A 26590-nucleotide genomic window follows, 5' to 3' on the forward strand; every position below is an offset into this window, starting at 1 on the left:
CAGATCACATATTGGAAGGGGTGTTGATGTAGAAGAAAGTGGTGGGGTGATGAGGGGACCTAGAGACCAGGTCATATCTATGTGTAGTTGAAGGAATGTAAGTGAGTATGTGGGCTTTTTTTTGGTCTGCATTTAATTTTTCTCCAGAGGGTATGTTAAATCCAGTGAGTGTAAGGCTTAGAAATTTTGCTTCAGTATAAGTACTTCCTAACATAGATGTTAAACTATATCATAAACTAGTGAACCTTCATTGATAACATTCATGTGGAGTTTGAGTAAACTTACGATTTGAGAGATTCTGAATCAGCAAATAAATGGATCTGATTTCGATTGAAGAAGAGTAAATATTGTTATTTAGTACTGAACACTTACTACTAACCAGCAAATATTGGTACTTATCATTGTGACTTTGTTCTCTAAGTTCTGTTGGTAGCATATTTTGGTACCTTAATTGATGGTTATGTGCATAGTTTTTTTGTTTGAATTCTAGAGTGGTAAATGAAAAAATATGTAGTTCATTTAACTGATGACGTGTAATATTAGTTTCAACATGAGTAGATTTCAGGAGACTTATGAATTAGTTAATTTGGACAGAACTTAACTGAAAATATTTTGCTTTTCTTAGATATGCTCTTTGCCTGAGAAATGCGCTATTGATAAGATCATCGATTCAGGCCCTCAACTCTCTGGATCACTAGATTACAATGTAGTACATAGTAAGTGGTTAGTAGAAATGGTCTTTTGTCAACATAAAAAGTTGTTTTAAACCATCAGTTATTAATAGTAGTACTTACCAATTAGGTACAAATAGTACTATTTCCTAAGGCTGCTTATTGTTTGAAATGTGATCTTAGTCTGTTGTTTTTCAGTGTAGCTGTAATTAGTCACATACACTAGAAATTTATACAAATGAATGGTAAGAAAAGTATTGTAGTTCTGAGCATACATACAGGAAACCAAGATTTAAAAAATATAACTTTTTTCTGTTTTACTTTTTTCTTCTTCACATAGCATTCAGTTGTAAGAATCTGTACAAAACCAGGAAATAGTTAAAAAAAAATTTTTTTTTATTACTATTGTGTAGTGTTCCATCTAAACCAAGGTCCTTTTGCTTCTTTAGGTTTATATAACAAAGGATTTATTTATCTAGATGTACCAATATCTGACGACAGTTGTATAGCAGGTAAGTCTGTGCTTACATTTTTTGTTGTTTTTTGAGTGGCTACTAGCTTCTGAGCACTGCATATCATTCTAAGAAATTAAACATAAATCGTCTTGGGATCTTAGGTGTTAAGATATGTCAAAGAAAAACATTTCTTCATTACAGTGTAACACACTGCAGTGGTTTTACTTAAATTCCTTATTTTCATTTTTATGTTATTTTGGTGTACACACTATGTTAAAATAATAAAAATCAAAGATAAATTTCTCACAATGCCAAATCAAGTCAATACTTTTATAAATTCATGTTACCTTTTAATTCTTGTTCAGTGCATAGCAGTTTTTGTATATACTTAGTAATATTAGAAAATGTAATCTCTGTTTTCACTTAACATGCCTATGTCTTATTTTTTCATGTTACTACAGTCTTTTTTCTCTTTATTTCCTCCTCCCTTCCTCCTTCACTCACTTCCTAAAGTTAGACCAATATTAAGAGCCTTGTGTAAAGTGTATCATTTTATTAAACCATTCCCCTATTGCTGGTTATATTTAGATGATTTCCAGTTTTTTGCCACTGTAATAATAATAGGTCAACATTCTTGAACACAGAATGGTGCTTTTTTTCCTGCAGGTTAGATTTCTTACCAATTTGTGGAAGCACATATTATATTCAGGTTATGTGTTTATAAGTGTGTTTTGTAGCATATTTTTTAGCTGCTGTTCTTTTTTGTGATATCTTTTACCATATAAGATATGTAATATTTGTGTAATCAAATATAAAGTTTCAAAAAATTCTGGAGTGTGACCTTACTATTAACAAATGAGTGGTGATAGTGCTTATTACAGAAATACTCCCTGATGTCACTGTTGAATCGTGACAGTTTATCATACTCTGCTGTGTCCTGACCTTTGTTTGAGTTAGCATGTGTTTATGATTTGTTAATAATGCAGTTTGGTGTGCAGACGTGAATTCCATTTTAAGCTTGGAAAGACAGCTGAAAAATAAATGAAATACTAATTTGGGTTTGAGTAGCTGGTGCTATAACAAATAAAATACTAGTTTTAAAATTGGAAATTGGAAAGATTTTGACAGGGAAATGGTTTCTGGAAGACGGAGGTGGTAGTGGTTTCCTGTGACAGCTGGGAAGTACAAAAGCATTGCTCCAGTCTCTACTCTTGTCTGGTAAACTGACAATGACTCACTTGATATCCACCTGAGAAGACTGGTCTTTGGCTAGTTCATTTCAGTCCATTTTGACTAATGGTTTGAACATTGACTCACATTAGCACTAAGATCATTTGAAAGAATCAGTCAAGGAAGGGCCAGTTGGATGGCTGCTCCGTTACAGTGCTGTGTTCTGCCACACTTCACTTAGTAGCTGACAGTTTTTGGTGGTGTAGAGAGACCCATGGAATAACTGCTGACTTCACTTTACTTGTCATCATGTTCACTTTACGTGTCTCTTGCTGTTCCCCCAATTGGAATAAACTCGAAAGGAAAGCAGTTTGACAACATGGAAGCCGTCAAATTTAGTACAAAAGATACCTGAAGGTGATTTCAAAGAAGGCATTTCAGACATGTTTCAGTGAAAAAAACAGGCACTGTGGGTGGTGGAACAAACATAGGGAGGATAGAAACACTTTGGGGGTAATAATCATGAAAGGCTCTGTTGTTAAATAAAACATATTTATTCCATCATTCATCAAACTTTCTAATTGCACATTTTATGTCTACCCTTTATAGTCTCTAGATTTTTGTTATGCTTGAATAGAATACTTCTATGACATAAATAAGTCTGAAAATTCTTGAAAATGTTTGTCATGTATTTTCAAGTCTGTAGTCCCCTTGGAACTTATTTTTGTATAGTATTTGATATGAAATAAGGGTCCAACTTGGTTTTCTCTTTGGATATATGCTAGCACTGTTTTTTCAATAACTGCTGAGTGGAAGCATAGCTTTCGTCATCCACTAAATTCCCCTCCATACTGGATCTAATTCTGATAATCTTTTTTTCTTCCACTGATACCATATTATTTTGATTACAGTGACTTAGAGTAACTTTTAATATTAGTTATGGCCAAGCTTTCCTTGTGAATCTTTCTTGGCTATTCCAAGATATTTTTTCTTTATATTTATTTATTTTTATTAATGTATTTTTGAGTAGGCAATAATTATGATATAACATTCTAAATTTGCAAACGATGTCACAAAGTGTGCCTCTCACTCCTTTGCCTAGCTGTGCCATTTCTTTCTCAGCAGCTGCTGTTAAGTTGCTTTATGTATCCTTCTGATGTATAGGCATGCACAGAGGCATATATGTATATATCCTTTTTTGTGTTGTTTTATTTTTACAAAAGGTAGTATATTTGGAGTATTTGGGTTTTTTTTTAACTTATATTAGAGACTATTTTATATTTCTTCATGTAGAGTTGCCTCATTCTTTTTGCCATATATTAATTGTGGCTTAGGAAAATTTTTAATCTCTTAGTGTTTTGGTATCTTTGTCTCTAAAATAGGGGTAATTATGCTACTGTACCAGTACTACTGTATAGTACCTACTGTATAGTACCAGTACTACTGTATAGTACCTAGCAGTAGTCTAGCACTTAGCAACTGTTCAGTGAATGCTTGCTGTTGTTATTCTCACATAGTGTAGGAAAAGAATTAGTGATGTCAAATGTGGGATTTCTAAAATATTTCTAAAAGGAAACCTTTGATCCTTAAATGTATCTAGATGTAATATAAATAGCACTAAATTAGAAAATGATGTGAGCCAGATCTGTAAAGTGAATAACCTCTCCTGAAATGTACATTGTGGTTTTTCAGTGTCTTCACTTTGACTACTTGAATTTTGTCTTATTTTTCGTTTTTTGGAATAATTTGGTTTTTGGGTACAATTAGATGGTATTAGGACCCGAGGACACAGGAATACCCAACTGCTACTATGGCCTAGGCCCTCCTCCTTCCTGTATATTTTCAAGGGAAGTGTCTACACCAGGGAGAATGACAAAGGAAAGCATAGTGCTTCTCTGTTATTGGCTGGCAGAGCACTCTGGTAAATCAGATTAGAGCATTTGGACCAAAGAGATAGAAAAGAGCACGAATGAACAATCAGGTGGAGAGCAATGGTTGGGCTGTATACTATGCTGAGGTAGATCTTGATCCTCTTGCCTCTGAGGCTGCTGAGAAGGGTACAGAATTGGAAGCCCCAAAGAGCAAATTATACTAGTGACTGCTGGTAAATGTGGCAATCATGAAGATGAATGTTTCCTCTTCTCAAGGTGGAGTAGATGTGGTGGGAAGAAGGGCAGAAAGCCAATACTTCCTGTCCACCTGGTGTTCGTATAGCATAAAAAACTCTTCTTGCAGTCCTTTGCTTTTCCACATTGGCCGAGTCACTCCTGCTGCCTATGAGGCATCCAAAACATACACTTCAGAAACCCTTTGCAGGCTTCCCCATTCTGAAGCAATCCCTGTTCCTTTGTCTTTCGGCCAAGTCTATGTCCTGCAGCATTTCCTCTGCCTCAGTAACTCAGGCAGGAGAGAGTTCCATGGTGAATTAAAGTACTCTGTAGATCTTGTGGTCTGCCTTCAGAGTCCTCTCTGTGCAGATGTTGTATATGGACCTAACTTAGGGAATTTTAGAAATCTTGCTATGAAGTAGATATAATAAATCAAAAACTATTCAGTTCCTAAGTTTGAGGTTTCTCTTTTTGATTAGATATTTAAATTAAACTTTATGGTTTTATAAAACCATGTTACTGAGAAAAGCCTATTTTGTTTATATTATTTTAGTTCCTCCTCTTGAAGGTTTTGTAATGAATCGAGTGCAAGGAGATTATTTTGAAACTCTACTCTATAAGATATTTGTTTCAATAGATGAGCACACTAATGTTGCAGAGGTAAGTGTGACAACGTCTTATGAAGGAATATAATCTCAAGGTTATAAAATAACTTTGTGTAAATTAGGCAAAATTATTTAATAATATTTTCTAAATCTATACACGGGGAGATCAGAACATAGACTATTAATATACTTAAATGTCACTATTCTTAAGTTTATTCCTATACATGTACATTAAAAATTTTTAAGTTAATAATTTATAATTAGGTTAAATTACTTTTTATGTGAAGGATTGTAGACTATATTGATCTATCTAGGAATTTTCTCATTTTAAACAAGACACAGTTAAAGAGTAAGGAGTCTTAAGTTGTTATGGTCACTACCTGGATTTTTCTACTCTAAACATCTTAGAGAAAGAAAAAAGTTCTGAATTCAAAATTTTAGTGTTTCAATTCCTAATTTAAAATTTTGCTGATTATAATTATATTTGTTTATTACAACTGTATAATGTGCTGATAGTTCTAAGAATGTAAAATGGCTGATTGTGATTACATTTGTCTATTACAATTGTGTAATGTACCAATGATTCTAAGAATGTAAAATATAATTTTTAACTTTATTTTCCAGCTTGCAAATGTCCTTGAGATAGACTTATCCCTGGTTAAGGTATGTTATATTTGTACTCATTTTACTTATAATGTGAATGGATTTTACTAGTAGATTTTTATTTTAATAAGCTATTGAGAAACAGAAGCATTGAGATTCTTATTAGTTGTCTGAGGGAGTGGGCGCAGTAAAAGTGTGCTTGTAAAGATAGAAAAGAGCAAGATCAGGAGCCCTGAATCATTATTCTACCACATAGGATGAAAGAGAACACTCACACTTCTGTGTACAGCAGGAAACAGCCTGATTAGTATCTTGTAATGAGATTAATTAAAGCAATAACTCCTGCTTCACTGGGAGCACATCTAGGGAGTGCAAGGCCAGAGAGTTGGAAGCATTCCTTACCATACATGCATGAAAACCTTAAGGGAGGAACAGGCCTATAGGCCTACTGAAAATGTTTTTTTCTAGTTAAGGGATGAAAGTGTTTGAGAATCACTATAAGTATAGTCTATTAAAGTATTTTTTTCCTACAAATATTCTGATGTCTAATTGATTTTAAATGCTAATTTTCTTTATGTTCTTTTCAGAATGCTGTTTCAATGTATTGCCGATTGGGCTTTGCCCATAAGAAGGGACAAGTAATAAATTTGGATCAACTTCACTCATCATGGAAGAATGTTCCATCTGTAAACAGATTAAAGTAACTCATTTATTCAGTATGAGATATGAAAGTTTCCTTTTGAAAAAAAAAATTTAATTTTAAATACAAAAATTTTATTTATTTAATCTGACAGTTGAGGTGAACCTCAACTGTCACCAGTATAATTAGTGATTTTTAACTTTTGTGTGTGATGGATCTTTTTTAGAATCTGATGAAAACTAAGAACTCTGTTCCCAGGAAGAAGCACAATCAGTATTTTACATATACTTTAAAGGGTTCTCAGATTCCCTGAAGCCTGTGCGTGGGTCTTAGTTAAGAACCTTGCTGTATGTGGGCAGAGCATTTTTGGGCTGTGTTTCAATTTTGGACTTGAATATAAGACTGGATATAGATGGATTGTTTATAATTTAAATACTGACTTCAGCAGATATTTTTGCGTAAGATCATTTATATAATTTAAAAGAGCGAATGTATTCTTCATTGCTAGGAGTACTTTAGATCCACAAAAGATGCTCTTGTCATGGGATGGTGGAGAAAGTAGGAGTCCTGTGCAGGAAGCTTCGTCAGCCACTGACACTGATACAAACAGTCAAGAAGACCCAGGTGAGCAGTGACTCAGTTTAATTTAGAGTCTTCTAAACATGCGGCATATGTGCAAACATACACTCTTACAGTTATTTTATAGGTTTTTTTTTTTTTAGATTTTATTCATTCACTGTGTAGTTTTGAGTACTGTACTTATCCATATGTTAGGCACTGTGCTAAGTCTTAGGGGTATAAAACTGACAAGAACATGGTACCTTCCTCCTGTAGAGTCTAGGAAGAGAGAATGGAGTGTAAGCAAAAAGCGACAGCAATGTGAGCACCAGTTATGGTGCTTGTGGGGTGCGAAGAGGAAGAGACCCTTTCTTGGCTAGAGAGATCTCGGAGGCCTTCATGGAGATCTTATATGGGCTAAGAATGAATGAGAGCCTGCCAGCTGGTCAGTGAAGGAAGGTCATTTCAGCCCAAGAGAATAGCGTGGGCTAAGCCCAAAGGGAGGCATAGAGGATGAAGGGACTGCCCATGGTTTAATATTGCGGCGGGGGGAAATGGCATGGGCTTCCTCTCATTTCTGCCTGTCACCTGAGCCAGGGACTTGTCTGAAGAGATTAGGCTAGTCTCGTTGATCTGACAGTTTCCAAATCTTTATTATTAGTTTTTAAGATATTTATTACAAAAGTAAATGCTTTAAAAAAATTTCATTTTTAAATGTTCTTTGTGCTTTTAGATAGGTATGACCGGGACTTTTTATGGCTATAATATTGCTTATATTTAATTATGCACTTTCTGGTTATCAAATAAAGTTGAAATAAAATATCTTTTCATTCCAAGTAAAGAGCAAAGAATAATTTTCATTTACTTGATTTGAATTTTTTTTTTCTTCAGCGGACACAGCCAGTATAAGCAGTTTGAATTTGTCTACAGGATATACAAAGCGTATTGCATTCCTATTTGACTCAACACTTACTGCCTTTTTAATGATGGGAAATCTTTCACCAGTAAGTCAAATTCTTGTTTCAATGTGATGTTGTTTAAAGTAAAGATTAGATATAAAACAATTTAATGCTTTTATATCTTTTTTTAGGTACTAGATTTATTCCTGAAAACACAACTGACTTTGTTTTACATTCCTTAGAGGAGTGTAATAACTTTCAGTGAAGGTTACTTTTGTAATTGGAAGAATCAGCCCCTCACCTCACCCACCCTTAAGTTTAAATATATTGGAAATCACAGTAGAAATGCAAGATATTATTCATATTATAAAGAGGGAAAACTAGAACTTTAATATTTTGTTTCCTTTTTGCAGAACTTGAAAAGTCATGCAGTCACAATGTTTGAAGTAGGCAAACTCTCAGATGAATCTCTGGACAGCTTTCTTGTAGAACTAGAAAAGGTAAACCTAGATTGTACGTTACAGGATGTCAGGACATTTGGAACCTTTTCTTGCTTGATAAAACATCACTTATGCCATTTGTATTAGTCTGTTTCTGTTGCTTATAATAAAATACCTGAAACTGGGTAATTTATAAAGAAATGAAATTTATTTCTTACAGTTTGGAGGCTGGAAAGTCCGAGGTCCAGGTAACACATCTGGTGAGGGCCTTCTTAGTGGTGACTCTCTATAGCAACACAGGGTATCATATAGCAAGAGTGGGCTGAGCAAGAGAGAACCAACCTTCTCACTTGCCCTTCTTATAAAGTCATCAGAATCCTCCATGAATGGATCAATCCATTCATCAGGGCACAGTCCTTACAATCTAATCACCTCTTAAAGGCCCCACCTTTCAACAACCATTATTGGATTTCCCACCCTCTTAACACTGTGGAGTGGAGTTCAAGCTTCAATGAGTATTGGGAGGGCATTCAATCCACAGCATTATTCTATTGATTATGATGGATTTTTGGTATGTTCTTGCTCATTCCTCTCTAATTCCCCACCTTACTACTGTGACAGTTATTTAGACTTAAACAAATTGAGTGAATAAATGAACTTTTGTGATTTTTAAAGTGATATGTCTACCTCATGTTGTAACTCTTAACATAATTTGATATGATGAAGAGATGGGGTATAGAAATTAGTCTGTGTAATTTTTTAAATTGAATTTTTTCTAAAATAGCTTTTTATTCTTTTCTGGTCTGACTCTCTAAGATCATCTCCTAAGCAGTTTTAGTTGAACTTTTTGTTCCAGTTATCTTAAATCTGGAACAGTGTCCCTGGGTATCACATATATGTCTGCTTTCACTGTCTCTTTTAGCATCTTGAAGACTTCAGCCATATTTTTCCTTAACCACCTTTTCCCCATGGGTACAGCCCTAGGTTTCCTTAGCTTTAAATCTTGATTGCGCTTTACTGGTGTTTTTCATTCCTTAGATATTTTATTCTGTCCTGTGCTCTTCTTTGTATGCAGTTTGTATGCCTAATCTGTTTTTTGACTAATAATTTTGGTGCTGTTTGTTCTAAAGTGATGAACTCTACTGAATATGCTGTTTAGAGAATTTGTGATTATTCTATAATTCCTTTATATCTTAAAAAAACAAAACAAGAACATAACACTTTTTCTCTGCTCTTTCTCCATAGGAATTTTGTAGAAATATATAGGAGATAATTCTTTTTTACTTTTATCTTTATACTGTCATTATTCCTTCAGGACTTTTTTATCGTTTTGTTAGCCGCATTTCTTACTGTGTATCATCTTTTTCCAATAAATTTTTTACTATGTTCCTGCACATTTTAAATTCTGGTTTCTTCAATTTCTCTTTCTCCCCTCAGCTAGTCTTTAATCAAAGGTAGCACATTACAAGATCGCTTATGCTCCTATACTCATTCGTATATCTGTATTCTTTTTTTACCACATAGTAATTCTTGGGAAAGCTTTTTAGTCTGAAGTTTAGTTTTAAAAATGGCTTCATGGCTTTTTTCTTTTTTTTAAAAAAGATGACCTGTAAGGGGATCTTAACGCATGCTCTCCCAAGTGAGCTAATCAGCCATCCCTGTATATGGATCCGAACCCTTGGCCTTGGTGTTATCAGCACCACACTCTCCCAAGTGAGCCTCGGGCCGGCCCCTTCATGGCTATTTTTTAAGTAGCCTGATCTTGACTAAGCTTAATTGGTTGATCTTGTTAATTTAATGCAGTTCTAATTTAGTTCCCCCCTGTAGACCTGTCCTTTCATTTCTGTGTTGTTTCTGGTATGTATGTGTTTTTACATATTAAACAGTAACTGACTCTGTCAGAAAAGCATGCGTTAAACTATACGGCCAGTGAAGGCTGGATTATGTCTGTTTTGTCCATTACTCTATCCTTATCTCCTAGAGAGGTCATAGTATGTAAGAGACACTTAGTAAATTCCTGTTGGATAAATATAAGCTGCGTGTTCAGCAATGGTGAAAAACTATATGTTGAATCACATATTCCAATGTTCCTTGTAACTGGTTATACAAAATTGTGAACAAGGAGATGAGAATTAGAGCTATAAGTTGGTGACCATGGATCGGAGTATTTTTCTGGATGAAGTAGAAAATGGGTCTTTGAGTTTTTTAAGCACCCTGTTTTAATCATATAGGGAACATCTAACATATAATCGTATAATTTAGCATTATTTGGTTGTTAAAATTGTTAGTTTTACTCATTGGAGCAATTTTTATCATCTTCACAGATGTCATAAATTGAAAACTCAACCGAGATTGAGGTTAATATTTGTTCAAGTATTACCTAGGCAAATTTTGATTTACTGCTTTTTAATAATGTCTTAAAATCTCTATTATGTGATTATTTATTAAAGTGAATGGCATGAAAGTGGTATTTGTTGCAAAATCTGTTTTCTCTTGGTTTAGGTTCAGAGCACTGGTGAAGGAGAAGCACAGAGATATTTTGATCATGCACTTACTCTGAGAAACACAATACTGTTTTTGCGTCATAATAAAGATCTTGTTGCGCAAACTGCACAGCCAGACCAACCCAGTTATGGTATGATAAATATACTTAATTTTGAAGGCATTATTGCATGAGACTTCTTTCTAGGAAATTAAACAGATCATGCTCGCTTATTTAATCATTTTTTAAATACAATTTCTGTAGTTAGCATATTGAATTTGCAACTAGAGATTTGTTTTGTAAATTTCTTTGCTTGTCAACTGTTTCTTACCTTATTTTATTTTTTCTCCTCTCTTCTCATGTGCCACTAATGTTTGTAGTATTTGAATCTGTTTAGCACCTAAAAAAAGGTTGGAGTGTTAATTTATTTAAGTAGCTAGATGGAATTTAGAACAGGCATCAGCTACGAAGGGTGAACAAATGTGAAAATTTAGTTAGTGTAGGAAGCATAAAATATCAAGAATGAAGGACACCATTGTATGAAAATAATAAACAGGAGTTTCCTATTCATATTCTACTGTAGTATTTATTAAAGTATTTTACTTCCAAAAATAAGGGAACAGATAATCTCTTTTTAAAGAGTAAAAGAAAGTTTTTAAAGAATAAAAGAAAGAAGTAGTAGCAACCTTAATGTATCAATGAACTCTAATGTTGCTATTGCCCTAGAAGGTGCTCTCGATTTTGTGATAGATGGGGATTTCCAAGCTTTAGTTGAACTAGGTCTTGAGGCATGGAATAGCACCCAGGAATATGTGTTTTACAAAAGATGATTCTAATGCTCAGCTAGGCCTGGGCGATGCTGGAAGAGCATTTGGATCAAGTCCTTTGTCATTCACAAGAGTTGCATCTTTGTGAATCCTCAATACCATTAGAACATTTAATTTCAGTCATTCTTTCATTTTCCTTAAAATTCTATTTTTCTGGACAAGAATCAGTTTCTTAGTCATGTCCATTTTATTTCATTTCTCTCACCAGCATCTGGCTTTCTTTTTAGCTCAATTTAAAAAATTAAGGAAGGAATCAACTCTCACTTCTTAAGAGCTGTTGTGTCGATGAGAACAAAGATGCTGGGTGGTTTAGCTGAGAGTGAGGCCAGACTCACTCAGTGTCTAGTGTAGCCTCAGCATGCCTTAGCAGAATTACAACTTGTTACATGCTGGGGCTCTTTTTGAGATCATTTGTAAATAGTTAAAACAGACGGTGAAATCACCAAATGCCAAGAGTCTGAAGCACTTTTTAATAAATATTTGTTGATGGGGAACCATTTTTTGCTACTAAATTTTAGATCACATGATCCAGCAGTGAGTGGCACAGTCTTGAAGATGTCTTTGGATGCAAAACTCCTGGAATTTCTGGGACTTTTTAGTGATTTATGGAGATAATGGGTTAGAATATCTGAAATAGTCTGTTAGAGCTGTCTTGGAACACATTGTCCTTTCCTGCTTATCATAGAATCTTAGAATGTTAGATAGCATTAGTGACCAGCCAAGTGTAATTTGTTTTATAGATAAAGAAATTGAAGCTTATCTTGCTTATATCTCCTGCCCATTTATTCATCAAAGCCCATATGATTAGTAAATGGAAGAGCTAGGAATGAAAAACTTGAATCCGTGTCTCTTGAATTTTTTCCTGTTGCCCTGTCCCTTATATTGTCTTCTCTTGAACACTAAGCTTTTTATTGATTTACTTATAAGCAATTTGTTGTTTAGTAGTCTAGACTAAACTTTGTTTTTCACCACGAATAGTCTGATGTGCCATCAAGTAAGTTAAATGTTAGACTATTTTGTATGAAAATAGTTAAGTATAATTATAACCTTTAAGGTAGGTTTAATAGTTGACTGTTCCTGGGACCAGTTGGAGTTTTAATTGCTTAGAATAATTGCTGGATCTCCGAAGTTAAATTGTGATTAACTCCTCCCCATAGGACCAAACCTGCAATTATTTATGAAGTTTTATTCTTTCAACCAGCATTTCTTGGAAGGGGCTCCTCATCTGAACCACAAAACATAGAAAATGACTGGAATGACCATTTCTCAGTGTTTCTAATGGTGGTACATCACTAGTACCATTCTAGATGCATGGGAAAGATCATACATTCTGTATAGAGGATACCTTAGGGTCATTCTCACTCTGTTGAGAAATGTTGCTTTCTGTAGGTGCTGGGCTTAATAACTGAATCTTTTTTATTTTAGAAAAGAAATTCTATAGTATTAGTGTTTTAAGCCTCTTGTGAGTAGAAAGAATTTTCTTTTTATGTAACTAACTTATAGCTTGAGTATATTATGTAGTACTTAGTATTCATTATTAAATAGCAAAAGCCTTATGATAATGTCAGAGAAGCAAACTCTGATATATGTGAAAAGGACTAGATTCTTAGTAATCTCTTGGCTTTATATTATCATGAGGCATTGCTCAAAAAATAAAAGCAATGTGTGGTTTAGTTTTTTTCTTATTTTATATGATTTTTTCCCCCCACGTTTCTTTATCTTTAAAGAGACATCTTTCTACTATGGTCAGTACAAGTCAGATATAAAAACCACTTTGTAATTTGGCAGCCTAATACTGTTGAAATGTTAAAAATTAAATCACATTTGTAGAAAAGCAATTACAGTTGTAAAATTTTAGAAAATGTGTTCTAACCACCGTGAATTCCTTACCTTCCTTATTCTGGAATACATTAAATATTTTCTGTACTTGACATTGGCAATGTAGAATTTTGCCTGAAGGTTGAGAAGTCCCTTCACCCTTCTGTGTTTTGGAGTAGGGCTTACTGCAAGGACCCACTCTAACTGAGATAAGATTTACAGGGGCCCCTCTTGTTCACCACTAACAAATCCAGAAAGAGATCCTTCAAATTCCCTTGGTTTGCCTCATAAACAGTGGGCTGAACTGCCTGTCCCAACTGATTATTCAGAACAAAATGCTCCTTTACTCAGCTTTAGTTAAGCTTCTTTTCTTCTTTAAGGCCCCTGAACTATCACCCGCCCTTAACCCAAGCCAGCATATAGCTTCTTCTTAAGGGCCTCTCCCAGAAAATAGGCTAACTTCATGGTAAAGCATTCTCTGATCTGCTATCCTGTACCCATCCTTTTATCCGACTTCTCATACCTGGTTCTTTCTGCATTGTTTACTCCTCTTTATAAAAGTAAAATCCTTTGTCATATGCTTAAGGCACTTTTGTTATGAGGCTGCACTCTAACCAACTGAGCTAACCAGCCAGCTGCTTAAGGCACTTTTGGACCTTATGATCACTATTGCAGTAGTCTCTCCCCCTATTATAGTAATGTCCCACCCTCCCAATACTTTTGAATAAACTCTTTCCTTACTAAGGAGATGCTGTTTTATTGGACAGCATTTTCCCAACTTGTGGCTATTGTATAATTTCTGTGTCCTTAGTCAAACATAAATTTCTCTAGTTTTCATAGAACTTTTTCTCCCTTTTCTCCCTTTTTCTGAGCCACCCGCTGACTTACTTCATTTTACTTCAGGCCACATCCTCTGCTCCAGCCGCACATTACTGGTTAGAACATAGCCAGACGTGTCACTTGGTAGAAGCCACTTCTACTGTGGCTTCACTCTTCTGCCTCCACCTTGCTGTCCAGGTGTGGAAAGATGCTCTTCCTGATATCTATTGGACTCTATTAAATCGCAGATTCTTATGTTTTTTTAACATTTTCTTTGTAAATATTTTAAATTTACAGGAAAGTTGCAAGAATAAGAATAGTGTAATTATTTTTAAACCAGAATTTGGGAGTAAGCTGCATGTCATGGCCTTCCCCGCTAAATTATTCAGTGTGTATTTCTTAAGAATAAGACTGTTCTCTCACAGCACTTTCAGAAGATTTAATATTGACGCAGTAGTCTACCATTCGTATTCCACTTTGTCAGTTAACCCAGTAATGTCCTTAATAGCATTTTTCCCCCTCAAGTTCAGGATCTAATTAGCTCCAAGTATTGTATTTAATTGTCATGTCTTTTTGTCTCCTTTATCCTGGAGCAAATCTATAGGCTTTTTAAAAAATCTTTTATGACATTCCTGTTTTTTTAAGAATCTAGTCCCTGTTTTGTTGGTTTTACTAGAAAGTTTCTCACCTTGAGTGTGTGTGTGATGTTTCTTCATGATGAGAATCAGGTATGCATTCCTGTCTAGAATATTACATAAGTGATCACTGTATCCTTTTAAGGGTATGACATCTGGAGGCACTTGATTTTCATCTGTCCTTTATTGGTGATGTTAGTTTTGATCACCCAGTTAATGTGTTTTCTGATTTCTCCATTGTACAGTCAACTCCCCACATCCCTCAGCTAATAAGCTGTGAGGAGATACTCTAAGACCATGCAAATTCCTACTCCTCATCAGTATTTTCCCCCAGATTTAGCATCCATTGATCATTCTTGCCTGAACCATTCTTTACTATGATGGTTGGAAATTGGTAATTTTTTTCCAACTCCAGCATTTCCTCCATATTTAACAGTCTGGATTAGACATTCTCTTGTGTTCTCAGTATGGATTTTGAATTCCTATTTTTTCAATGGTCTATAATTAGTCATTACTGTCTCAATTATTTTTGTGCTCCAGTTGTCTCAGATTTTGCCAGTGGGGTTCCCTTTAATCTTGCTTCTGTCTCCTGTGACATGCCTCTATCTTTTGTTTTTGAGCAGTTCTTTTTCTCATAAAACAAGAAGATCTTATCTTGTCTTGTATTTATTCTGCCTCAGTCCTGCCTAGCCCATTTCTCCTAGGAGCCTGGTTTCTTTTACTGGGAAATGGGATTGGAGACCAAGATCCTGGCACTAGTTGTGCTCAATGCTTCTAGGCCCTTTCAGCAGGCCTTATGTTTTTTAGATACATTTTTTGCTTGAAGCAGGAGATGGCTGACTTGATCTTTTGAAGTTTCTTTCAACCTAAATATCTCTTTTTAGAGAGCAATAAGATTTGGTGTTTCCCAAAGGATTAAGAATAGGAATGCTTACAATCTGTTGCATGCTGAGTGAATTTATGCTTGATGGACCAGCGATGTAGGGCACGTATTTCTAAGTGACGAATTCTTGGTCTGCTTAAATCGCAACTTGATTGTGATTCCCTTTGTAGAGATTGGAAACTGGGGGAGAGAAGGACACAACTTCCCCTGGCACTTAGGCTTTCACAATATGCCACTGTCATGGAGTGGCTGGGGATGGAGAGAGGAAGGAAGGTAAAACAAGCGCATTTTGTTAAAATGAAAGGTATCTTGAAGAAACATCAGTACATAGCTATTCTTCCAGACCAGAGAATGAAAACTTTTAGCTTTAAATCTTAAAATGTCTAAGTGGTCTCCTAAGGAATTTGGTACTTTTTAATAGAGTTATTCTACTTTTAAAAAAATTTTTTAAATCTCAAGGCAGTTATCAACATTTTATCTTCAGTATTTTTGTTTCATGTTGTCAGTCTTTCATTCTCTGTCTGTGCTTGATTGTGACCCAGGTTTTCCTCTGGATCTCTTACGCTGTGAAAGCCTTCTTGGTTTGGACCCTGCAACATGCAGCCGAGTTCTAAACAAGAATTACACGCTGCTTGTTTCCATGGCTCCTCTCACCAATGAGATCCGGCCGGTCAGCAGCTGCACCCCTCAGGTAAAGACCTGCTTGGAAGATCCACTTGGTAGTGTGGTCATTTTGTTAAGAAGTAAACACTTTTGTTTTCTTAATTCTGCCTCCACCCCCCTCCTCTATTCTTTAACACAACCTCTGGGCATAGTAGGAATCCATGAACTATCTGAATGAGTGGTAAGATGAATGGAAGAGTAGGTAGTCCCTTTTGTGAAAAATTGCATGTGATTAAAGATAAGAATAACCAACACTTTAATAACGAGTTTATTATATGCCAGGTCCTGTTTTAAGCTTTTCTAACAACCTTACAACATCCTCATGAGGTAGATAGTTTATTCATGTTTTATAGATTGAGGAAAATGAGGCCCAGAGAGCTTAAGTAATCTTAAGGAGATATGGCTGAAGGGGTGAAACCAAGATTGAAAACTAGTCAGTCTACTCCAGAGTCCATTCACTTAATTGAAGTGATAAGACATGCTTTCTTAATTCCAGTATAAAATTGAAACTGTTTTAATGAAGCATTTCAAATTTATTCTTATAAGGATAATCACAATTAACATTTATATGAGGTATTTGTTGTTTTTAAGACTTGGTCACTTAGGAAATTCGACTTCTTTAGATAAGTATTACAACTTTATCTTACCTGTTTTATGATTATAGCATATTGGACCAGCTATCCCAGAAGTTAGTTCTGTCTGGTTTAAATTGTACATTTACCATATCACTGGGCAAGGACCACCATCTCTCTTACTATCCAAAGGTACAAGACTTCGAAAACTGCCAGATATATTTCAGGTATGTGTGTGAGTTTTTTTCTTTTTTTGAGGAGGGTAGAAATTGGTAAACAGTATTATAGACAACTTTCTTAATTTTTTTCTTATTTCTGAACACCATTTTATCTATTATTCATTTCTTTCCAATAGGGTTATGATCGATTACTAATAACATCTTGGGGTCATGATCCTGGGGTAGTTCCTACATCAAATGTGCTCACAATGTTGAATGATGCTTTAACACATTCTGCGGTTTTAATTCAGGTACAGTTACCTCATTTGAAACAGTCAATTTTGTATTTTTATTGTAAATGTCATGATGTGTCTGGCTTTCTAGTAAATTGCAATTAGATGTCAGTAATTTGAAATGTGTAAAGTTGAAACGTCAGGAATCAGGAGATCCAGGTTTTAGTCCTGGTCCTTTGTTGGGCAGTGTGGGGGTGGTAGAAACAACATAGACATTGAAGGGCCAGCCTGTGGCTCACTTGGGAGAGTGTGGTGCTGATAACACCAAAGCCACAGGTTCATATCCCTATATAGGGATAGCTGGTTAGCTCACTTGGGAGAGCGTGGTGCTGACAACAGCAAGTCAAGGGTTAAGATCCCCTTACCAGTCATCTTTTAAAAAAAAAAAACACAAAATAAAACATGGACATTGAAGTTACACCCAGGTTTGAATTCCACCCTCACCTTTTGCTAGTTCTGTGACTGCTGTGTACCAGTACCATTTTACATTCCCACCAGCACTTGGTATTATCTGACTTTTAGATTACAACCACCTTAGTGGGTGTGAAGTGCTGTCTCATTGTAGTTTAGATTTGCTGATGACTAAATAAATTTTCCTGATGAGTAATAATGTTGATTTTCTTGTGCTTATTGGTCTATGTGACAATTTGGTGATACTCCTTATACTTTGTTTTCCATCTTTAAAATGAAGATGGCAATATCTGCTGTGTAATAACAACAGATGGTAATAACAGCAGCTAGTGGTGAGGTAGGCAATTTATACTTATAGAGTTGTTGAGAGAATGAAATGAGAAAGTACACGTGAAGTACACTTTCTGGTACATAATGGTTCTCAGTAAAGATTTTACTAATTCATTTATCTAACAACTGAATGTGCCATATTCTGTGCTAATTATAGTTAATATGGATATACAAATAAGACATGGTTCCCATCTTCAAGGAATTTAAGGCCATTAGGAAAAGCTGAATAAACAGTCAATTTCAGTTTTTGCTTCCTGCTGAACAGAATTATACATAGTGGAAGCATTAAAGAGAAGTACCCAATCCTGCTTTGTGGCAAGGAGAAGGGCTTAGGGGAAGCTCTGTAGAGAAAGTAAGACCTGGGCTGAGCATAAAAGTATGATTTGAAAGAGAGCCTGCCAGGCAGAAGGGTCAGCATGAATAAATCTCTGGGCAGGGATTTTTTTTTTCTTTTCCTTTACTGCTATTTCCCTAGTGCCTAGCACAGTGCTTGGCTCATAGTAGTTACTCAGTTAGTGTTTGTTGAATAAATAAATAGGAAGATGACATGGCATAACATATGTCAGGGCCTGTAAGCTGTTGGGAATTTTTGAGGAGTGAGTTAGAGTGTGTTGGGATCATGGTTAGAGATGAGTCTGGAGAAGTAGTCAGGCCCTGGAATGCAGTGTACCTTATAAGTCCTGCTGTAGAGCTTAGACTTTAACTTATAGATTGATGGCAGCAATTAGAAGGTTCTAAGCAGGGGTTTAACATGGTCAAATGTGTTTTAGGAATCCACCTGGGGACTGTATTGAGAATGGATGTGGGAGGGGGAAGACACCTGAAGCAAGAGGACCAATAAGGATTGTGTGAGTAGTCTAGATAAGACATAATGACAGCTCAGATCAGAGACGTGGTAATAAGAATTGAAAGGAAGAAATGGATTTAAGAACTACTACAAATATACAGTTAATAAAATTGGTTGGATGTCTGAGAAGGATATGGGAAGAGGGAGAATGATTCTGGGGGTAATTGGCTTGTGAAAGTGGAGAGTGATTGATGTCACTACAGAACATAGGTGGAAGAGCTGGTTTATTGGGCAGGTGATGTGCTGTGTTTTGGGCATGTGGAGTATAAGGTGCCTATGGAACATACAGGTGGTAGAGAGGTAGCTGAAAATATTCTGAAATTCAAATGGAGGGTTGGACGAGAGAGATTGACTTAAGTTTCAGCATTAGCATCTAGATGGTAGTTGAAACCATGAGAGGATGAAATTAACCAGGGAAAACATGTAGTACGGGTAGTAGTAGGAGATTACATAATAAAATGGGCTAGATAGGAACTTAAGTCAGACTACCTAAATTCAGATCTTGGTTCCACCACTTATTAGTAATCTTGAGTAAGTTAAATACCTCCCTGAACTTTAGTGTCTTTATGTGTAAACTAGAGATAATAGAAGTTCCAGTCTTTATAAGGTTGTTGAAAATTATAATCTACATCAACTGCTTAGCACTGTTTTTAGCACATAGGAAGATCTCAAAAATGTTAGCTGTGGTGGCAGAAGTAGTAGAAGCAGACTGAGAGAGCTGTGGCGACTGATTCCTTTTTCCTGTCTCTGTGTCATGGGTCAGCCATTCACTTCTTTGAGCTTCTTTTTTCTACACCTGTAAAATGAGGGATGTGATTGCCAAGTTCTGTTCTGCAGGCAGTTTTCAGTGAGTCAAGCCAAGTTATGTTGTTTTGTTTTTGTTTTTTTTGCAGGGGGTACTGAAAAATATGTACAGAAAAACATAACCACGTTGGTAGACAGTGCCTGTCTTTAATGAGTTTGTTAAAGGAGTTTTGCTTGCCATCTTTATTAAATTTAATGGAAAAAAATCTACCTTGTTGGAGTTTTAGACATATTACAAATTAAAACCATGATTTTATTGCAACTGTCTGATTAGTTTTAAATCATAAGAAGAGAACTGTTAGAAGTATATTCAAATTGTTGTATGAATCAACTAAATGAGTGTCATTGCTCTTGGATATATCAGGGCTTCTTGAATTTGAGTGATATATGGGTCTCTTTTAAAGGGAGAAATTTATAGATCCTCAGTGTTAATTTAGATTTTCCGTTATGATGGCATACATGTAAACATAAAATTAAATTCCACATGCTTATTGTTCTTACAGAACTGTAAACCTAAACCAAACTTGAGAAATAAATATAAGCAAAACTCTTAAGCAAAATTCAAATGAACAATTGAACGTGATGGATGAAACTAAATTATTATTTGTAATATGGGATCGGGGTAGGTAGACTCAGATTTTTTTAAATTTAATTTTTGAATTAATAGAACATTCACATTATTAAGAAATAAAACACTATTTATTAAAAGATGTACAGAGAAAGGTATCAGTCTCCTAATCCTATCTAGCCAGTTCCCATTCCTTATCTCTCCTCCAAATCAGGTAACCATATCTATCCTTCTGGAGTTTCTTTATGCATATGAAAGTATTACACGTTGATGTGCCCAGTGCTTTTTCCACTTAGTGACTGGAGATCTTTCCATTTCAGTTCATAGAAAACTTCTGTTTTTGCAGCTGCATTGAAATATGTACCGTAAATTATTTAACCAGTCGCCTATTGGTTGGCATTTTGGTTGTTTCCAATTATATGTAATTATAATGTAGCAAATAACTGAATATATGTCATTTTAGGGCAGGTTTTTAAATTTTGCATTCCTAGTCTGTGGGATGCCTTGTGATTATGGGGGATTCTTCCACCACTTTCCTCTGTTAGAACTATAATAACCCTTGTGTGAGTGCACTTGACTTCAGTCTTCACTTGGCTAACACCTGATTTACCTGTTAAATTGACCTATACAATCAATTTGAGAAACATTGCCTTATAGGCTAATACACGCATGAGATTGTCATTGCTTGCTGTGGAAAAACAGAAAATTGTTGAAAGCATGTTGATCCAGTATTACAGTGGAATAGATCATCAACATGGTACAGTCTTACATATTGTTTGAGTATCAATTATTGGAAATGTGGTTTTCTTGTATATCTTTCAACTTTTGTTTCTTTATGTTTAGGGACATGGTTTGCATGGAATAGGAGAAACTGTTCATATACCATTTCCATTTGATGAAACAGAACTACAAGGAGGTACCTTTTGATTTGTATCCATTAGACTTTTTTAATCTTTAATCATGCCAACAATTTGGTAGAAAAAAGACAAGATTTTTCCCCCTGATTCTCTTTTCTGGGCTTTTCCAAGTGTTCAATGCTAAGTTTTCAATGTCGTTTTATAGATTAATTTAGCTGTATATATACACAATTTATACATAAAGACTGCTGTTAGAATTTAAAGGTTAATATTTTAATTTTTAATCAATTTTTTAAATTTTTAGGTAGTTTAGAAATGGGTGCTAATGAACATTTGCATACTACTTTGTGGTTTACAGAGCACTTGCATGTGTTTCTTGTTGCAGCATTTGTTTTTATTGTTAAATCTTATTTTTGCTATAGAGGGGATTTGAGTGGATGCAGGGTTTTTGCTAAATCAATCTAGTTAGAACCAGTAGGGGAAAGCCCTGTTTAATGTTATAGGCTTTTTAGAATTGGAAGTGAGCTTGATGAAATGCTCAGAGAATTTCTGTAAAAGCAAATTTATTCTTCCTTTTCTAATATAGATGATACCTTTTCTCTGTTGAATATTGTCATTATATATATTCAAAAGAAAAAACACTGTCTGATTAAAACTTACACATATTTATATAGCACTTCTGTTTCCTGCTCTGTGCAAAACTGCTACATCGTAATCTATTTTTCTGGTTCTAAGAGCCATATATTACATTGGTTTTAGAGAATAGTGAATGGTTCAGGTAATTTAACATATTAATTCATAGAAGAACTTAGTCTTCTTGCATTTTTCTTCCTTCACCCAAAGTAGGGAAAAGGAAGGAGAATTTTATAAATATCTTTTTCCTTTTCATATGGTTAGACTGCAGAAGCCTCATGTTTGAAATTAAGATGCTTTCTTTTGCCTGTTGTGAATAAATACAAAACCTGGAGAAGAGAGTTACTCTTCCCAAATAGCCTCTATTCAGAAATGAGTAGTTCTCTGCAAAAAAATTTTGCCATTTAATCTCCAATACTTCATAAATTCTAAGGAAAGAATAATTGTTTGCCTGAAGATGCAGGAGAGTGACAACAGGTTCTTAAAATTTATAAAATCTCAAGAACTGATTAATGGATCTCTTGCCCTGGGAGATTATTGTTTGAATTCTAAAAAAGAGGTATCTTCATATTTACTTATAGAGAATCTTCTCTTTTATGAGTTCACATATTTATGAGAACTTGATAATTTACTATCTAAATAATTCATTAGGCATATGATTTCAAGTATATGAACAGCATTCTTTTGTATTCACATATATTTCTTCATTGGAATCAATCTTGATACATTAAAGTATAAAAATAGTTCTAAGAATTTTTTAATAAAGAAAAGTATATTTAAATTTTTGGTGTTGCATTATAAATCTGTTTACTAATGCGATATCAACTCTTTATTCTTAGAGTTTACTCGTGCCAATATGGGTCTTCATAAAGCATTACAAATATTGAGGAATAAAGTGGACTTGCAGCATTTCTGTGGATATGTCACCATGTTGAATGCTTCTAGCCAACTTGCAAATAGAAAACTCAGTGATGCTTCTGATGAAAGAGGTTAGCCAATATTGGGGGTCTTTGAATTAAGATCATTGGTTTTGAGTTTAACATGATCTTAATATATAAAAAGCAGCAGTGACCTTTGTGGGGATGTTGAATTATTTAATACCTAATGTTTTTTCACCGAAGTATGAGAAAATATTCTCTAACATCATTTGGGCAAATATAATTTGTTCAAATGGAGAAAATACTAAGTGCACAACTAAAGAAGTGATGACCTAGGGTTGGAATATAGGATGATTATTGAGGTTTAGCCCTTTACTGTCACTTGTATGTTTTTAGGCTTTGAATTAAATTAGCTTTATGGGGTGATGGTTTTAAAACTCAAGTCTTTTTGTAAAAACGTTTCCAAAATACTTAGTAGTTCTTTCCTTTCAGCTTTTCTCTTTCTGTCAAAGACACCATTGTCTTGGCTACCCAAGCCTGAAACCTTATCTTTGTCTCATCCTTCTCTTCTTTCCACTGTGTCCAGTTAGTTTCCAGGTTCTGTGAATTAGGCTTTAGAGATGTCTCTCATTTCTTCCCCTCTCTCTTTTTTAATTCTCCATTACTGCTGTTTTAGTCTGGGTCTTGATACCTTAATCATGTATTATTGCAGCAGTTTCGTGCTTAGCCTTCCCGGACTCTCCTCCTTTCTATCTCCAGTCTATCCTGCATATTAACAATAGCTCATTTTCCTTAGATATCACTTTCTTTCCTTTTAATTTAAAAATCCATTTTCAAATCAAATCACCTTCTCATATTTGCTAATTGTTTCTGCTTTGGCATAGTATTGGCTTGTATGTGGCTTTGGTTGCCATGGTACCAGCTCTGGGAGACTTCTCAGTTCAAATGTCTGCCATTGATTGACTGTGTTCCATCAGCCTCTTAGTTTGAAATCCTGAGAAAATGTGATTGATTACTAGCCATCCAGGGATTGGATTGGCTCCCTTTTAGTTAGGTGTCTACTTCTGGTCCGTTTATCTTTATCCAGAAGAGTTGGGTAGCTTTCAACGGTTGACTGCCAGATATTGTAGAGGCGTTTTCCCAGAGAAGAGGGCTATGGCTTAGGCAGTCATTTCAAAGTGTGTCTACTACGTCTGTCATTTTTTATGTCATTCGTTCCACAAACATTTATGGAATATCTGCTTAGGTGCTGGAGATATTTAAATTAGAAAGACCTGATTGTGTTCCAAAGAGTAGAACCCCAGAACGGGAGCCAAACAAATGAATCAGCCTACAGTGTGGTATTAAAAGACTGTGACAGGGCCCTGCTTAAAGTGCTAACACAGGACACAGAAGGCATATCTCAGCCGAGTTGAGCTACCAAAGAAGGCCTCTTAGAGAAGGTAAAGTCTGAACTGTTTTGAAAAATGGGCTAGCTAGACAAAAGATGATTGTTGTTTTTGGAGAGGGGTGGCAGCCTTTCTTTCAGGCAGAGGGAATTAGGAAACAGAGTAGCTCATCTTGGTCAAAAGGAAGGATTTGATGGACTGTAGTAAAAGAGGAGAGTAGAGAAGTAGGTAACATCTAGGTGATCTTGGAGGATCTTACGAAGGATATGGAGAGACAAAAAAAGAATTTTGAAGAGGAATAATGTGATCAGACAGCATACTTCCACAGGGATAGAAATGACTTCAGTAATGATCTAAGTGAAAGTCTAAACTTTTTGGATTTTGATTTCTTTAGGCCAGGGTTTCTCAACCTTAGCACTGTTTGCACTCTGAGCTGGATGATACTTTGTTGTGGGAGACTGTCCTGTGCATGGTGGGATATTTAATATCTGTTGGTATCAGTAGCATCCCTGCATCCATTCATGACAACCAAACCTGTCTCCAGACACTGCCAAATGTTTCTTGGGGTCAAAATTGCCCACTGGATTTAGAACCACTACTGCTGCTTTAGGCCAAAGATGATTATTCATTTTTTTCCATCATCATTACTATTGCCTAAAAGTTTTCTTTGTTAGATCTGATTTATTGACAACTTCTGCTGACTACTAAAATTCTAATTTTGTGTATGTTCCTTAATTATAAGGAGAACCTGACTTAGCTTCTGGGTCGGATGTAAATGGGAGTACTGAGTCATTTGAAATGGTCATTGAGGAAGCAACTATAGATTTGACAGCAAAGCAAAACTCTGGTATGATGTTAAAAATTCTTTGCAGTTTTATTAGACTAATTTCTGAGGTTCAACTTTTCTGTTAAGTCATTTGTATGACATTTGTCTGTTCTTATTATCCATAATGGACTTTTTAATAAGAGTTTTCTAGGAAGCATTTTTATATACTTAGCAAAATAATTCAAGTATTATTAAATTATGACCTCAGAAGAATGACTTGAATTTTGTTATTCCTGTGATAAATATTTCGATTCATTCTCTCATCTTGCAGATGTCTTTCAGTACCCTTTTTTGGGCAAATGACTACTTTGAACATTTGATGAAATTGTTTACCTTCTCCCCAGACACATGTACATACTCCAGAAACATACTATCCTGTTTCAGAGATCAGTTGACTCCCTGTTGAGTCTCCCTCCCGTCAGTCCCATTGGTGGATGTCACTGGGGAGTGGGGAGGAATCTGTGAATCTCAGGTTAAGAAACCCTAGTCAGTCATTTAATATATGTAAATACATATACATGATTTAAAAAATAAGTTTATGTATTCTTTTTTAGGTGCCACAACAGAAGCAGATTGGGTTCCCCTCGAGCTGTGCTTTGGAATTCCACTGTTTAGTTCTGAACTAAACCGGAAAGTCTGTAGGAAAATTGCAACACATGGCCTTTGCAGAAAAGAAAGGTGAGGGTTTATATTCATTGTCATCCTTTCGTCTACTGGATTTTTAAGCTGTCAGTGAATAGTTTCTATATCTTGCTTTCTTTTGTTCTGTACATGAACATAGTAATTGCTATGCCCATATTTGTTGATTGAATACACATTGCTAGTTTAAGGATTTTGCTGTATTTTTTCCAAATTAGATTTTGGTAGATCATAAATTAGTCACAAGCAAACATTTTGGACACATGTTTTGGTTAATTATATTTACTTAGTTACCCAGGTATTGTGAGAGTGTGGTAAAATGGGCATGCTTATATGTAGCATGAACTTAGTTTTTTTAATTTATAAATGTGTATAGGAAATTTCTTTTGTGTATTTCTCTCACTCTTAATATTCACACATTCAAATTATATTATGTTAATAGTGATTGTCTCTTATAGTGGAATTAGGGTGACTTTCCAAAACTTTCTTCACTCTACATTTTCTGAAATGAACATGTATTACTTTTCAGAGATGACACATAGATTTTAATCTCATATGTCAACTCTGATCCAGTGGGAGTGGTTGCTAAGAGGTGGTGTTGTAAAGGTTCTGAGATTATCTGGGTTAGCGGGAGAAAATATTGAATTCACTCATCATGATGGGTGGCTTGGAGGGATGATATCCACAGATCCCCTTCACTTCTTTATTTAGGAAAACAAAGTTGGATAACAAATCATGCATTTAATTGGCTTAATGTAGCTAATATCAGAAAATTAAAAGTACTCAACAGTTTTAACAACTATCCTGTGAAAATAACATACATGAATAAAAAGTGGGAATATTGTAAAACTTTAAATCTTGCCTCTATAATGTTTACTGATTTACATATTTGAAAAATATCTAACTCAGGCGAGTTGCCATATGTTAAATCTGTGAGACTTTTTATCGGGTTGTCTTTCAAACTTAACTTTGGATAGTTAAAATTTGTGTCATAGTCGCCATCCCTCGAAGTTCCTAAATCTTCATTTGAAAAGATTTCTTTCAATTAACATTTACTAATAGTTTAAATTTTTTTTAAAAAACAATAACTTCAATTTTGGTTATGCATGA

The 26590-nt window shown here is 35.1% G+C and overlaps 1 protein-coding gene across 3 annotated transcripts in view; it reads left to right on the forward strand.

Moving 5' to 3' along the window:
- FAM91A1 (family with sequence similarity 91 member A1) overlaps positions 1-26590 on the forward strand; it is a 68952-nt gene that overhangs the window by 10077 nt on the left and 32285 nt on the right. For 2 of the 3 annotated variants that reach the window (XM_063079369.1, XM_063079366.1), the window contains exons 7-22: positions 626-716; positions 1121-1183; positions 4958-5064; positions 5634-5672; positions 6200-6312; positions 6761-6876; positions 7702-7814; positions 8123-8209; positions 10652-10784; positions 16156-16304; positions 16941-17075; positions 17204-17317; positions 21103-21175; positions 22589-22738; positions 24758-24862; positions 25396-25519. In XM_063079369.1, the coding sequence (XP_062935439.1) occupies positions 626-716; positions 1121-1183; positions 4958-5064; positions 5634-5672; positions 6200-6312; positions 6761-6876; positions 7702-7814; positions 8123-8209; positions 10652-10784; positions 16156-16304; positions 16941-17075; positions 17204-17317; positions 21103-21175; positions 22589-22738; positions 24758-24862; positions 25396-25519 (1712 nt within the window). The remainder of the gene's footprint in view (positions 1-625; positions 717-1120; positions 1184-4957; positions 5065-5633; positions 5673-6199; positions 6313-6760; positions 6877-7701; positions 7815-8122; positions 8210-10651; positions 10785-16155; positions 16305-16940; positions 17076-17203; positions 17318-21102; positions 21176-22588; positions 22739-24757; positions 24863-25395; positions 25520-26590) is intronic. The other variant, XM_063079367.1, reaches the window with a different exon arrangement.

The sequence above is a fragment of the Cynocephalus volans genome, chromosome 15 (assembly GCF_027409185.1).
Source record: "Cynocephalus volans isolate mCynVol1 chromosome 15, mCynVol1.pri, whole genome shotgun sequence".
NCBI classification, from domain to species: Eukaryota; Metazoa; Chordata; class Mammalia; order Dermoptera; family Cynocephalidae; genus Cynocephalus; species Cynocephalus volans.